General features: G+C 35.2%; 1 protein-coding gene across 1 annotated transcript; it reads left to right on the top strand.

Moving 5' to 3' along the window:
* Positions 1-1,227: 1,227 nt before the first annotated feature.
* Positions 1,228-1,530, top strand: LOC115986043 (glycine-rich protein 23-like). The gene has a single exon (XM_031108905.1). It carries the CDS (start codon positions 1,228-1,230, stop codon positions 1,528-1,530), a length of 303 nt encoding a protein of 100 aa, XP_030964765.1.
* Positions 1,531-13,125: the final 11,595 nt, after the last annotated feature.

Raw genomic sequence — 13,125 nt, forward strand, 5'->3', positions numbered from 1 at the left:
TTTCCTCCTTTTGCATCTTCTCTCTCATACTTTTGGCTGAATTTCGGCAATGGTGATACCGAAATTCAGTCTCTCTCCTCAAAATCCCAAATAAGTTTCAATAGTACCTATAACGCAAATTAATTTCAGATTTTACAATATTAACCCAAAAGACTCTCTTTCCTTTCTCAGAAGTCAGAACCAGCAAATACCCTTTGCTAAAATAGCAAAACAGAGCGTGTACTAAGTACAAACATACATACCCACTATAACCAACAAGGAGACCACCCAAATACAAACGCAGGTTGAATCAGATTCTATGATTTGTCAATAAATTTATCAACTACACAACCCGATCCCATTTTGATCTATGTTAATCCAACCTAAAACAAACATTTAAATAAAAAATTAAAGAAAAGAAAAAGAAAGGTAAATTACCTTTCACTTCACTACTATTACACCGCCACCCTCAACGCAAGAGCAGGACTCCGGATTGGATCCGGCAGCAGGGGCGGCTTGATACATTTGGGGGCCTAAGGCGAAAATTGATCATCTTATTTAGATGCAAAATTACTACTAATTAACATGAACTACATAGAATTTTTTTTTTTTTTTGAATTTTTAAGACAAAAAAAATTTGACAAAATTTTTCATACTTGTTGATGTAGTAGATTGATAGTGGTAAGTAAAACAGTGGTGTTAGTGGTAGATTTAGATGAAAACTAGTAAAAGTTTGCTAATTAAACTCTTATTATTATTCTTTTTTTTTTAGAAGTGCAACATTCACAATATTTTTTACAACAAATCCTAGATTTTAAACTGCTTTTTGTTTTTTATTTGAAAATATCACTATAATTATTTTTTTGCGATCAACAATAGGCTGTAATAACTTGCTACTTAGCATTAGTTGTAAAAGTGTTGTGAAAAATATTGTGGGCGACGTTGCATTTTTCTCTATTTTTTTATTTGTTTTTCATCTAATCAAAAAAATTATTTTATTTATTGATTATAAATAATCCTATTGGTTAAAATTTAGGGGCCTTTTTTTTACTTGGGGCCTTAGGCGGTTGCATTTTTTGCTCCACCATAGAGCCGGCCCTGTCCGGCAGCCTTGCAAGCCGAGTAGGTACATTCGTCACAGTCACACCGCCCAATTCGTGAGGCTCCGGTACCCCTCCGTTTGTGTTCTGCGGCTCAGTTGTCCTCTCCGGATTCTCCTCCTCACTGCGAGGCCGGGTGTAGTGAGCAATGGCAAAGACCGCTGCGAGGTCGATTGTTAGAGATAAGATACCCAACGACACGTACAGTGCTGGTGATGATTTACTTGGTGGTGGTGTGGTGTTTGGTGGTGACAGAGGTTGGGGGGGTGGTGGGCGTGGTGGGTGTGGTGTGAAAGGGGGCAATGGGCGGAGAGGTGGGAATGGAGGAAACACTAGCGGTGGCGGCGGTGGTGGTGGAGGTGGACAGAGGATTGGATCTGGCCAAAAAAGTGGCACCGGTGGTAGTGGTGGTGGTAGCACCGATGGTGGGGGTGGTGGTGGTGTGATGTAAATGTTGAGGATGGTAGACAACATGAACAAGGCAGTTAACATGGTGAAATATTTGGATTTTGGAGCTGTAGGTGTTACTTGCCATAACCATAAGGCTTGTTTTTATAGTTGCTAATTGTAACCCTGTTGTTTGGTAGGGGTTCTCAGCTACAGTAGCTGTATGCGTAACACAATTTTCCATTTCCAACTTTGCCGACCTTACTCTCTCTCTCTCTCTCTCTCTCTCTCTTCACACAAATCTCTGCTTGTTTCTTTCTTTCTCTTCTAGAAACTAGGTGGACTTATCTTTAGAGCATTTTAGTATTGGTGGCAGAAAAAAGTCATATTGCTATTTTTAGCCCCACCAATACTAAAAATAACTTACAAAAATACTATAAATTTTATTAAAAAGAACATTGCAAGGACGCAATTGCAATAAATTTTTACCTTCTTGCTACAGTGCACAGCCATCTGTGCACTGTAGCAAAAAAGCTAAAGCAAAAATTTGAATTTTACCCATAGAGAGCTTGTTCAGTTCTTCTTGGAGGACCACTTAAAAATATGTGATGGTTTTCGTGGAAGACTACTTAAAAAACCTAAAATACCCCTAGAGAGCTTCTTCTTCACGCTGTCCTTTTTCGTGGAAGACTTTTTCTCTGCAACATTTTTATTTTTTATTTTTTATTTTTTATTTTTTATTTTTTATTTTTTTATTTATCTATAAGAATACGTCAAAACTAAAGGAAAGTCATTGACAACCAGACTTATTTTGGCCTAACATATTGTTATTAATAATAACCCTCTCCCACACTCTTTGGTTTTTTTTTTGGACGGTGGGTAACTGAGATTAATTGAAGGATTTTGAAATTTTAATTTTAATTTAGTCCTTTGAAATCAATAGTGATAACCCTAAAATTTGTTTAACTTAGTGGGTTAATTATCTAGGATTTAGATCATGTAGTTTAGGCGTCCAGATTTGGTAACTACATCCAATCCCAAAGAAAAATATCTGACTTAAATCTGAATTTTTGACCTGAAATAAAAACAATCGTGACTCAACCCTTTTTTGGGACCAAGTAAGGTCAACCCGACTAACTCGTGACTCAATTCATTTTTTAAATAAAATCCATATTTGTTTCGAGCTTTATAATGTACAACTCTAACTCAATTGACAAAACCCTAAACCCTAAAAATGAGCTTTATAATGTTTTTGGATAGTGCCATTATATATATAATTGTATCTGTGTATGTTTTAATGCCATTTAGATACAATGGACTTGAGAATGCAATTGAAAGATTCTTCTCACTTGAAAATGCAAGAAGTAAAGTTTTTGAAATCAAATGACAAAGTATGCCAAGATAAATAGATAATATGACTGCAATAGGGTCAAAAAAAAATATTTCAAATTATATATATACATGTACAAGAAGCATTCACTAGTGTAAAAGAGATCATGTAAAAATAATTAAACAAAATCATACTTTGATATATGTGCTCAAATTGAAATAGAGTGTCAACCACCGTGCATCTAAAATTAAGCACAACTATTAGGTTATTTTTCAATATATTAGATTATAAAATAAGTTTTCAAGATTGTAAATTTCTCTAAATCTTTTTATTCTTTTGTCAAATTAGCTATCTAATAAAGCATTTGTAATTATGTTCTCAGTTTTGAGATGTTGATATTATTTGAAAAGTGAAACTTGTGTATTATATCTTCAAAAAATAGATTAGACTCGTTTGTGTTTGTTTTGCTTTGGTTAGCATTGCTAAGATTTTGTATAATTTTATTATTAATGAATAAGTATCAATTTATTGATTTAAGTTCTTTCTTGACATGGGTGAATTCAAATTAATTTAATTCACAGTTTACACCAAGTAATTTGATGCATAACTTATCAAGTGACAAATACATGTTTTTATTTTTCATGTGCAAAATACGGGTCAACCCGAACCTGATCTAACGCAACTTGTTTGCCATGTCTATAGTTTGAGATTTGGGGTTTTGTGTACTCAATACTAATTGGCTACTACAAGTCTATGACTTGTAATTGAGACCTACAATTGATCGTTCATAACTTCAATTGGGTTATCTTCTACGACTAATTTAAATTTAATTTTTGGTTGTAATTCTTTTTACTTTTGGTCTTAAGATGAGAAAATTATAAAATATTTTGGGAGTACAATAAATATATACTCCTTCATCTTACATGAAAAATATGTGATCCCACTATGAATTTAATTAGTAGAATCCATTTTTATGTGTGAGAAAAAAAATGCAATTATTGTAGTGGAGTATTATAATCACCCCCTTAATTGTCAAATTGATAGCTTCAGTTTATTATGATTTATATCTTAAGATACTTTTTTTGTTGTTCTAATGTATTGTGATAGGAAGAAATAGGTTTTTGTGGGTATATGTTGCTGTTGGTGAATTTTTGTTTTTAACTTACCGTAGGTGGTTGTTTGATTGCAACGTTTTTTTTTTTTTTTTCCTTTGAAATTTCATTGAGATTAAATAAACTAGTCGCTAACCCGTGCGATGCACAGAAAAACTATTAGAAAATAATAAAGCATGCATATAATAAAAGACAATTTAAGTTCATGTGTGCTTGCAAGGGATACATACCTAAATAGTTCTTGCGGTAGAAATAAAAGCCTTATCTTTGAGATAAAGAACTGATGTAAACAAACTAACATTACATAAAACAAATTAAAAAAAAAAAAACATAAAACTGATGTCATGGGAATTCAACCATATAGTAGTAATATACAAATCTCTTAAAACCTAAACCTAAACCTAAACGTAAGGACTAAATATTTATGCGCCTTCTCTTGCTTTCCTGATGTATTTGGTTAAAAACATAAAACTGATGTCACGGGAAATTTAGCCACATAGTAGTAATATATAAATCTCTTAAAACCTAAACCTAAACCTAAACCTAAACGCAAGGACTAAATATATAAACAAACTAACCTTACAAAAGCTGAATTTTATAAGCTAAAATCTATACCGTGAGTTGTAGATCTTGAATGCTCTACCGTGCGTTTAGGGCTTCCTACATCTGAAGAGAGAGAGAGTCTGCAGAAACCAAAGAAAATCTCTCTATAACTTAAGAAACACAATATAATAAAATCAAAGAGATAAAATTTTCAGAGGACAAAATATTATAGATAATTTAAAAGAATTTTGGTTTAATTCTTGAACACCGCAACTCCATAAAATTCATACTAATAATAATATTTTATGATAGCGCAATTAGAATTTTGGTTTAATTCTTGAACATTGAATTGGAAATTGGTTATATGAGTATTCAATGGTGAACAAAGTACTATGTATTAATTAATATATAAACAAAACTAACCTTACAAAAGCTGAACTTTATAAGCTAAAATCTATACCATGCATTGTAGATCTTGAACGCTTTAGGGCTTCCTACATCTGGAGAGAGAGAGAGTTTGCAGAAACCGTGGCTTTATATTTCTTAACTTGAGAGAGGGGTAAGGTTGCTAGGGTTTTGAGGAGTTATAATTTTTATTTATTTTTTATTTTTTAAATATTGTGCTGACGTGGAAAATTGTGGTGCCAGCAAAGGCTTCGGTTTTATATATATATATAGATGAAAGAAGACAGCTTCGTTTTGTTTGTCACCAACTTTGTTTTGTTTGATAGCTTCGTTTTGATTGGACAATAACAAACAGAGACGTCCCCATGTACCCAGTCCCCAGTCCCCAACGCCCTAAACTTCCATACCTTTTTAATTAATTTTATTTAATAATAACCCTAGCCCCACTAATCCTACCTTATACCAAACCCTCTTTGGTCCTATCTTTCTTTTCTTCCCAAACTTTAAATAGTTTTTATAATAAAAAATATTTAACATTTTCTATTAGGGTGGGAATCACTGATGTAGAAACATGAGTTTACATAAAAATAAAATTATGTTTCATGAACGCTTTGTTTGTTTCGGTGTATACATTTTATTTTGTTTATTTTGTTATAAAATTTGGTTAATTTTAAAATATTTTACACTCAAAGTGTAAAATTGAGGCAAGTAGAAGTAAGATGTTTTACACTTAAAACAAGTGTAAAACATTTTACATCTCACACTCACACACTCTCAATTGGTTCTCCCTATTCCCAACTTCTCATCAATCATGTCTACCACCTTGGTTGCCTTTGCATCGTCGCTTGCGATGGTGGCTTCCTTCACCTACATGACTCCTTCTCTCTCTCTCTCTCTCGCTCTTGGCAAAGCTTCCATGGTCGAGCTCCTCCAAACCCCAAACGTTGCCACTTACCACCGCCACTAGATGTGGTAGGCTCCTCTCATCTCACCACCACCAAAGGTTCTTAAGTTTTAATCTAAGTTTTTTGGTTTATGGTTTTCAATCTAGGTTTGTAAGTTTTTTTTTGCTTTCTTTTGGGTGGTTTGGTTAGATTTGTGTCGATTTGGTGGTTTAATGTCATATTTGTGAGTTACTAGTGGTTTAATGCTCAGATTTTTGGGTGGTTGCTATTAGGTTATGATTGGTCATGGTGGTGGCTCTCTTTTTTCCCTCTTTCTAATCCTGTTTATGGGTGGTTGGTGGTGGTTTGTGGTTGCATTTGGGGGTGGCTAGTGGTGACTTGCGTTTTCAAGTGTTAGGTATACCAAACACTTGAAAATTGAATGTTCAAATAGTGTGTAAAACACCTTGAACGTTTAGACCACTAATTTACAAATTACCAATTCAAGCTTATTATTAAACAATGTATGTGCGGAATATGAACATAAACTTAAAACAGAATTGATAAAACAATCTAAACCAAATAAAATCACAACCACAATAGAAATTAAATGGCAAAAATTAAGGGAAGAGAGATGCAAACACAAAGATAACACAACGATATGTTATCAAAGAGGAAACTGAAATCCTCGACATAAAACCTCTTCACCGCCCTCCAAGCGGTCAATAGTCCACTAGAGAAAGAAGTTGTGATACATGAACAGTAGAAGACCCTCCAAGCCTAATCTACCCAATGTACCAAAGCCCTCCAAGCTTCTTGCTCCAACGAGGTTACACCGAACCTTTGTCTTCTCTAACTTACTAGATTCCGCTATATCCCATAGTATCAACCAATATCAATTGGTCCCTTCCTAATTGCTTCCCAAGCACTAAACAGCCTCTTCACAAATATGGGTATGGTGAGAAAAGGTTTTGGCTAATGTACCTCTCAAGGATGTAACAATAGAGAGGGTGAGAGTAGAGGAATTTGGAGAATTAAAGGATGAAGATTGTGGATAAGTTAATCTTGTTTTTCTCTAGAGTTTTTCTCTCAAAATTCTCTCTGGAAGCTCTCTACAATACGTGGGTATAAATGATATTTATACTGATGTGTGTTTGGAATGTGAAAGGTCAGTTTTTCCCAAACAGAGTGGTCTGGTGACTTGGCCTCGAGACTGGACTGAGTCGCGAGTTCAAGTTGCAAGCTAACTGCCTGGTCAGCCTGGGACTTTTGTCCTGTAGTGCAACAGCTGGCGTGACTCTTCAGCTCCTTTGCATGCTTCACACGTGTGCCTCTTTTGGCGACTTGTCAGTCACGAGCCACTTGCGAGATCCAGTCGTGTGTTCCTGCAGAATGCACACTTTTGAGCTTTTCTTCACACTTTTTCACACACTACCCTTACATGATTCCCATCTAAATACAGGGTTTCTAAATGCTGAATTACAAGAAAATTTGGCATGGAATAAAGCCAACAAAATGGTTGATTAAATTTAACCTGACAAAAATATTTTATTTCGAAATAAACAAAGTAGAAGTTTGTTGTCTAAATGAATACTTAAGGGTGTTTTTAGGCAAGCATATATAAGGGTGTTCACCCACTGATCTGAACCACCTCACCTTGCTGAATCCGAGTTGATCACGTCACTAGAGAAGACAACCAAAAATGACCAAAGTGGTGGTCAATGGTGTCGCTAGATTTCAATCGTTGGTTAATATAATGGGTCGATGGAGATTTCATATTTCGACCAAGACTTCATCGACATCTAAGGTTTGTATCACCTTCTTCTTTAGATCTTAGGTACACACACACACACACACACTTTCTTCTTCTTCTTATTCTACAAATTTGCTCCTTCTTCTTCTTTAGATCTTAGGCTTTTGAAGCTTTGACTTTTGTGGAGAAAATGGTTGACATTTTCAGGCCACCAATGCTACTGGTGCAACTGGTTGTAAGGTAAAAATGTCCACAATTTTACAAACTCATTATATGACGCTCTATTTGTTTTGACCTTAACATTTTTAAGAAAATGAATTATTTTCCAAAAAACATTTTCTATAAAACTACCTCATTTTCCTATATTTATTAAGGTTCATTTTGCTATAACTTATTTAGCTAAAACTGAAAACTTATTACTGAAAGTGTAGAAAAAAAGTTAAAAGTTAATTGAATAGTACAATGAGACCCATGAATACCAAAAAGTATAGTGGAACTCATGAATAGTACAAAAAGAAAAGGTTAAAAACTTAAAATAAGCTAAAGAAAATAAGCACATCCCAAACGCAACCTTAGTGACCTTAAAATAAATTAGAAAACTATCTCTTAACTTCCCTTATATAGTTTCGTGTGAGATAGAATTATTTTATTGAAACTTTAAGTAGAAAACAACTTTATCTCATACCCAGCTAAATAAAAAAAAGTTAAGAGATAGTTTTTGTAGGGACACGATTTTAGTTAACCAGGTCCTGGATGGTCAGGCCTTAGACCAAAAGGTCCCACATAATGAATTTTTGTAGAGTATGGGTTGAAGAACTTGGTTCCAGTCGGCTTAAATGGTTCGTTGCATGTGCTTTGCAGATAAGGAAACAAGAATGAAGAAAGTGGATGTGAAGGGGGAAATTTTATTCATGAGCATGCATTCGTACAATGAAACCTTGCTCCTTTGTCTCTCCTCTCATTTTTTCTCCGTCCCCCTCTCTTGAGGGACTCTTACATATTATATAGGTCCTCTTTTATCATCTAGGCCTTACACTTGTTGATCATCCAAGTCCCTACTTGAGCACCTGTCCCATCAGACGCCCTTACCAGTTCTTTGTGAGTTGCAGTGACCAAGGTAGCACTGTTCAGGGGTCTTCTCTTCATTAATGCGGCCAGGAGAGTAGTTGTGGTGCATTTAATGTGGTCGTGACAGCCTTTGCTGGGATATTTTGGGTCTTCTTTCTTTTTACGTGTTGGAGTGAGGGTTACAGTAGCTGGGATGCATCGTTGACCTGGACTTTGGAATGTCCGAGGAGGAATTACTCCTCGGACGTGTTCTCCTTGCTCCCGTGGGCCTGAGCAAGGATTCTGGGCCGCGACGTCTCCTCGGACAGAATGGTCCTCGGACGGGCCTTGGGCCCCAGCCAACCTGTTATTCTGGGCCGGTCCCCACAGTTTTCTTTTGATAAATTTTTTTAATGATATTACGAAATGCAATAAAATGAGAAAAACTATCTTTACATAAGGTTTCTATTAAAACAAATGAAGCAAATGAAAATTTCCCCTCATATCACAAAACAAATTTCACCTCCTGCCAAAATTCCTCTCACACATCCCTACTTCGTTTCCCTCATTCCTTCCATCTCATCATAAAACCCAACACATATGCTAGCCACATATACTAAAAATCCAATTGCAATCTCATGAGAAAAAAAAAAAATACACCTAATTCTCATAGCAAAAAACCAAAAATTCAGCTTACACATTGAAACTTTCTTCTCCTAAAACTCCCTAGGTAAATCCATGAAAGGGAATAAATTCCAAGGTAGACGGGTTGAATTAACGGAGTCAGACTTTAGAGACAAGATAAACCCAAAGAGACGGTACAGTCAGTCCAACAAAACTAGTAGACGGTTTCCTAACCCGGATGGAAAGAGGAGGAGATGGACAAATGCTTTTTGAGTGCACGGATGAAAAGAAGACGACCTGATGAAGCCACATGTCGCCCTTATGGCATCTACGTGGCATGGGTAGCCTCCAAGGATCCTAGTATGAAAATGTCTTTTGAAACATGCTCCACCATAATGATGGGAATCCCTATTAGGAAATAATTCTATAAATTGAGAATATTGATGAAGATCTTTCCTACAAGGAAATACCCTCTTCACCAAGAAATTAAAGTCGGCTTTACACTACTATAAAAACCCCAAAACCCTCACGAATCAAGGTACACGTAATTCTCCCAGCTCTAGACTCTAGATTTGTAGAAATTCTCTCTAACTTAACCTTTGGAGGATATTTGGCCGGTAAGACCTATAGAAGAAAACTCACAAAAACTCAGAAAATGTTCACAGACACAGTAACAAAAGCACCATCAACAAATCTCAAAAAGCACAACATATAAAGAGAGGGGAAGCAAAAAAAGAACAACAGCAAGCAAGCAACAAGGACCTCATTATTCAACATTCAATGACGATTAATTAACCATGATCTTTACTTATCCAAATTAAAAAACGTAACTTGGATTTTTATTTTTATTTTTTGAGAAGCCAACTTGAATTGATTGATCATAATTCAGTCATCCACCCAACTCAAAAAGATTTTAAAGAGGATTAACTAACCATGATTTTTTTCATCCAAAAAAAAAAAAAACCATGATTTAATTATCCAAATTAAAATTCTTTACTTGGATTAATTGGTCATGAATCAATTATCCACAAATTTAAAAGGCTTTAATGAGGATTAATTAAACATGATTTAATTATCTGAATTAAAAAACTCAACCCGAATTGATTGATCATGATTTAATCATCTACCAAATTCAAAAAGATTTGAAAGATAATTAATTAACCATGATTTATATTTTATTTAAAACTCTCCACTCTAATTAATTGGTCGTGATCCAATTATCCACAAATTTTACAAGGATTAATTGACCTTGATTCAATTATCGGACATAAATTCCCTAACAATCAATCTGAAATCTATCAAACATTTTTCAAATCCTCAGTGAGAAAAAAACAACAAAAAAACAAAGACTCCATAAAAATCAAACCACAACACCACATCATCCAAAACCAGGACAAAATGGGCTTCTGCCATTTTCTAGAAAATTAATTAGCTTTTTGCCTTTCTTCCCAAACTAAATAGGGAAATGCCCCTCTTTTGAAAATTGACTTTCTCAAAATTGAGTTTAAAAAAAAAAATTCTGGAGCCCTATAGTGACGTTTTTAAAGACCTATAGTGATGTTTTATAACTTGATATCCATAAAATCGAGTTATAGGCAATAAAATTGCCTATAACTCGATTTTATGGATATCAAGTTACAAAACGCCGCTATACGTCCTTAAAAACGTCACTATAGGTTCTTGAAAACGTCACTATAGGGCTTAACTCGATTTTGAAAAAGTCGATTTTCAAAAGAGGGGCATTTCTCTATTTAGTTTGGAAAGAAGGGCAAAAGGCTAATTAATTTGCCTGAAAAGGGCAGAAGCCCATTTTGTCCTCCAAAACCACATCCACGAGGTGTTGTAGAAATGACACAGCTAGAGCTAATATCAAAGAATGACTAGGCCCAACTTCCTAGTTGCTACTCAGAGGCTTATCAAATGAGAGGATGGGGCAATAGTCCCGCATACCTCTTAGCTTAGCATGTTAGGGGTGTTGTTAATTTTGTAACTTGGATAGAGAAAAATCCTACTTTCAAGTTTGATTTAAGACGTAATGTTTTTTTTTTTTTTACCTTTTTAATAAAAGTTAGGCATTTCTTATAAAAAAAAAATGAGGCAAAGGATTCCAACAGATGGTAATGTAGGTAATAATTGAGCGTAAGTTTTGACTCTAACTGGATTTTGAACGTGAGAGTAAAGAAATGAGTTCCATAAAATTAGGGGACGACATAATTCAACATCTTGCTCTTTGTCCAAATGTTTTTTGTCTCAACGAGACATTGAACAAAGAAGGAGCATCTGTTGACCAAATTTGATGAGGTTTAATTAAAATTTGATATTTAAATCGGACTAGTTTTAGTACCATAATTAAATCTGCTTTAGTCCCTCGTTTGGAATGCCATGTTGGATTTTTCTGGGATGTTACTATGATTTTTGTATTTTTGGGTAACCGAATGATTTAAAAACTCTGGACGAAGATGTTTTCAAAAAAAAAAAAAAAAAAAAAAAAAAAAACTTTGGACGAAGATTAACTTGCAATTGTGCTGAGATGTGTGCCCTAAAACTACAATTCATTTAGGAAATTGGTTGATTGTCCTTTGGTTAAATGCTGTCTAAATTTCGATGCGGTTCACATTGTCACGTGGCAGTCCATGACTGTGCCAGATGGGAGTCCATAATTGAGACAAGTGTCTAACCTTTCAATATAACCATATAGATTTTAATCTACATTACTACATAGAACGAAGAGATTTAGATTTTGTCCGGCATAGGAGAAGACACTTGTCTAAATCCCATTAATCGAGAGAATGCAACAAAATTAAATCAGGCCTCTTCCCCAATGAGGAGATATACACCCGTAACAGGGTGTGTTTTTCTCTTCCCCACCTCCAAGTCATAACTCATAACATCAAGAGATAAAAAGGTAAAATAAAATTGCAAGCTGGCCACAGGGCAAAAATGTCCTAAATTTTCCCACACACTTCTTTTCTCTAAAAATGAGAAATTCCCTTCCCATCACACAAATTACTAAAACAAACATAGCCTTAACTCCCCACACAAAAATTCCTCTCACACGCCCCCAACCAAACATAGCATTAGCAAACCCAGCAAGCAAAACACCAGATATACATACACCCAGAAAAATTCACCAAAACGAAGCAAAATAAAAAAAAACCCAAAAGAAAGAAAACCCACAAAAAATCTCAGAAAGAGAATGGAAAAAAAAAAAAGAGCAGCAAAAACAGCAAGGATCTCATTATTCAACATTCAAAGACCAAACCAGACACTACAGAGAGATTCCTCACCGGTTATTTCTTCTGATCTGACTTAGATTCTCAAAATTTAATTTTTGTGTTCCATTTTCAGCTAAACAGGAACATGAAAGCAAAGCAGAGAGAAGGACGTGGAAAAAACAGTAGAGAGAAAGAAAAGTGACGAAATCAGTTTATACATCACCCCCATACACGTTCACAATACACTCGGAGACACGACACCAACACACAGTTACACAAAGCTTTCAAAATTTCACCCACACGCAGACCCATTTCACAATTTTCACTCACAAAGAAAATTGACCCATTTCACAATTTGTGGAAATTCACACTCACATACCCATGAACACAAAATTACATCAACACACACGCCGATCTATAACCCACACGCCCCTAGAGCCTATTTTAGGGCCAAATCGAAGGAAGAGAGAGGAGAGGTTTGGATTTGGAACCACAGTCGGTGTTTGCGGTGGCAAATGGTGCTGGTAGATGTTGGGTCGGGTTAGCCCGACCTATTTAGGAAAACCAAACCGGTCCTCCAAGCCCAACTAAACACAACCCATTCAAGCCCATTTAATTGTTAGCCAATACGTACAGTATCATTGCTATTTGCTGACCCCAAAACTCACCGTTGTTGACCTTAAGTACAAGTCATTCAACCACCTAAACTAGATAAGAACGAGAAAGAAGAGAGAGAAGAGGTCAGA

The sequence above is a fragment of the Quercus lobata genome, chromosome 4 (assembly GCF_001633185.2).
Source record: "Quercus lobata isolate SW786 chromosome 4, ValleyOak3.0 Primary Assembly, whole genome shotgun sequence".
Classification (NCBI taxonomy): Eukaryota; Viridiplantae; Streptophyta; class Magnoliopsida; order Fagales; family Fagaceae; genus Quercus; species Quercus lobata.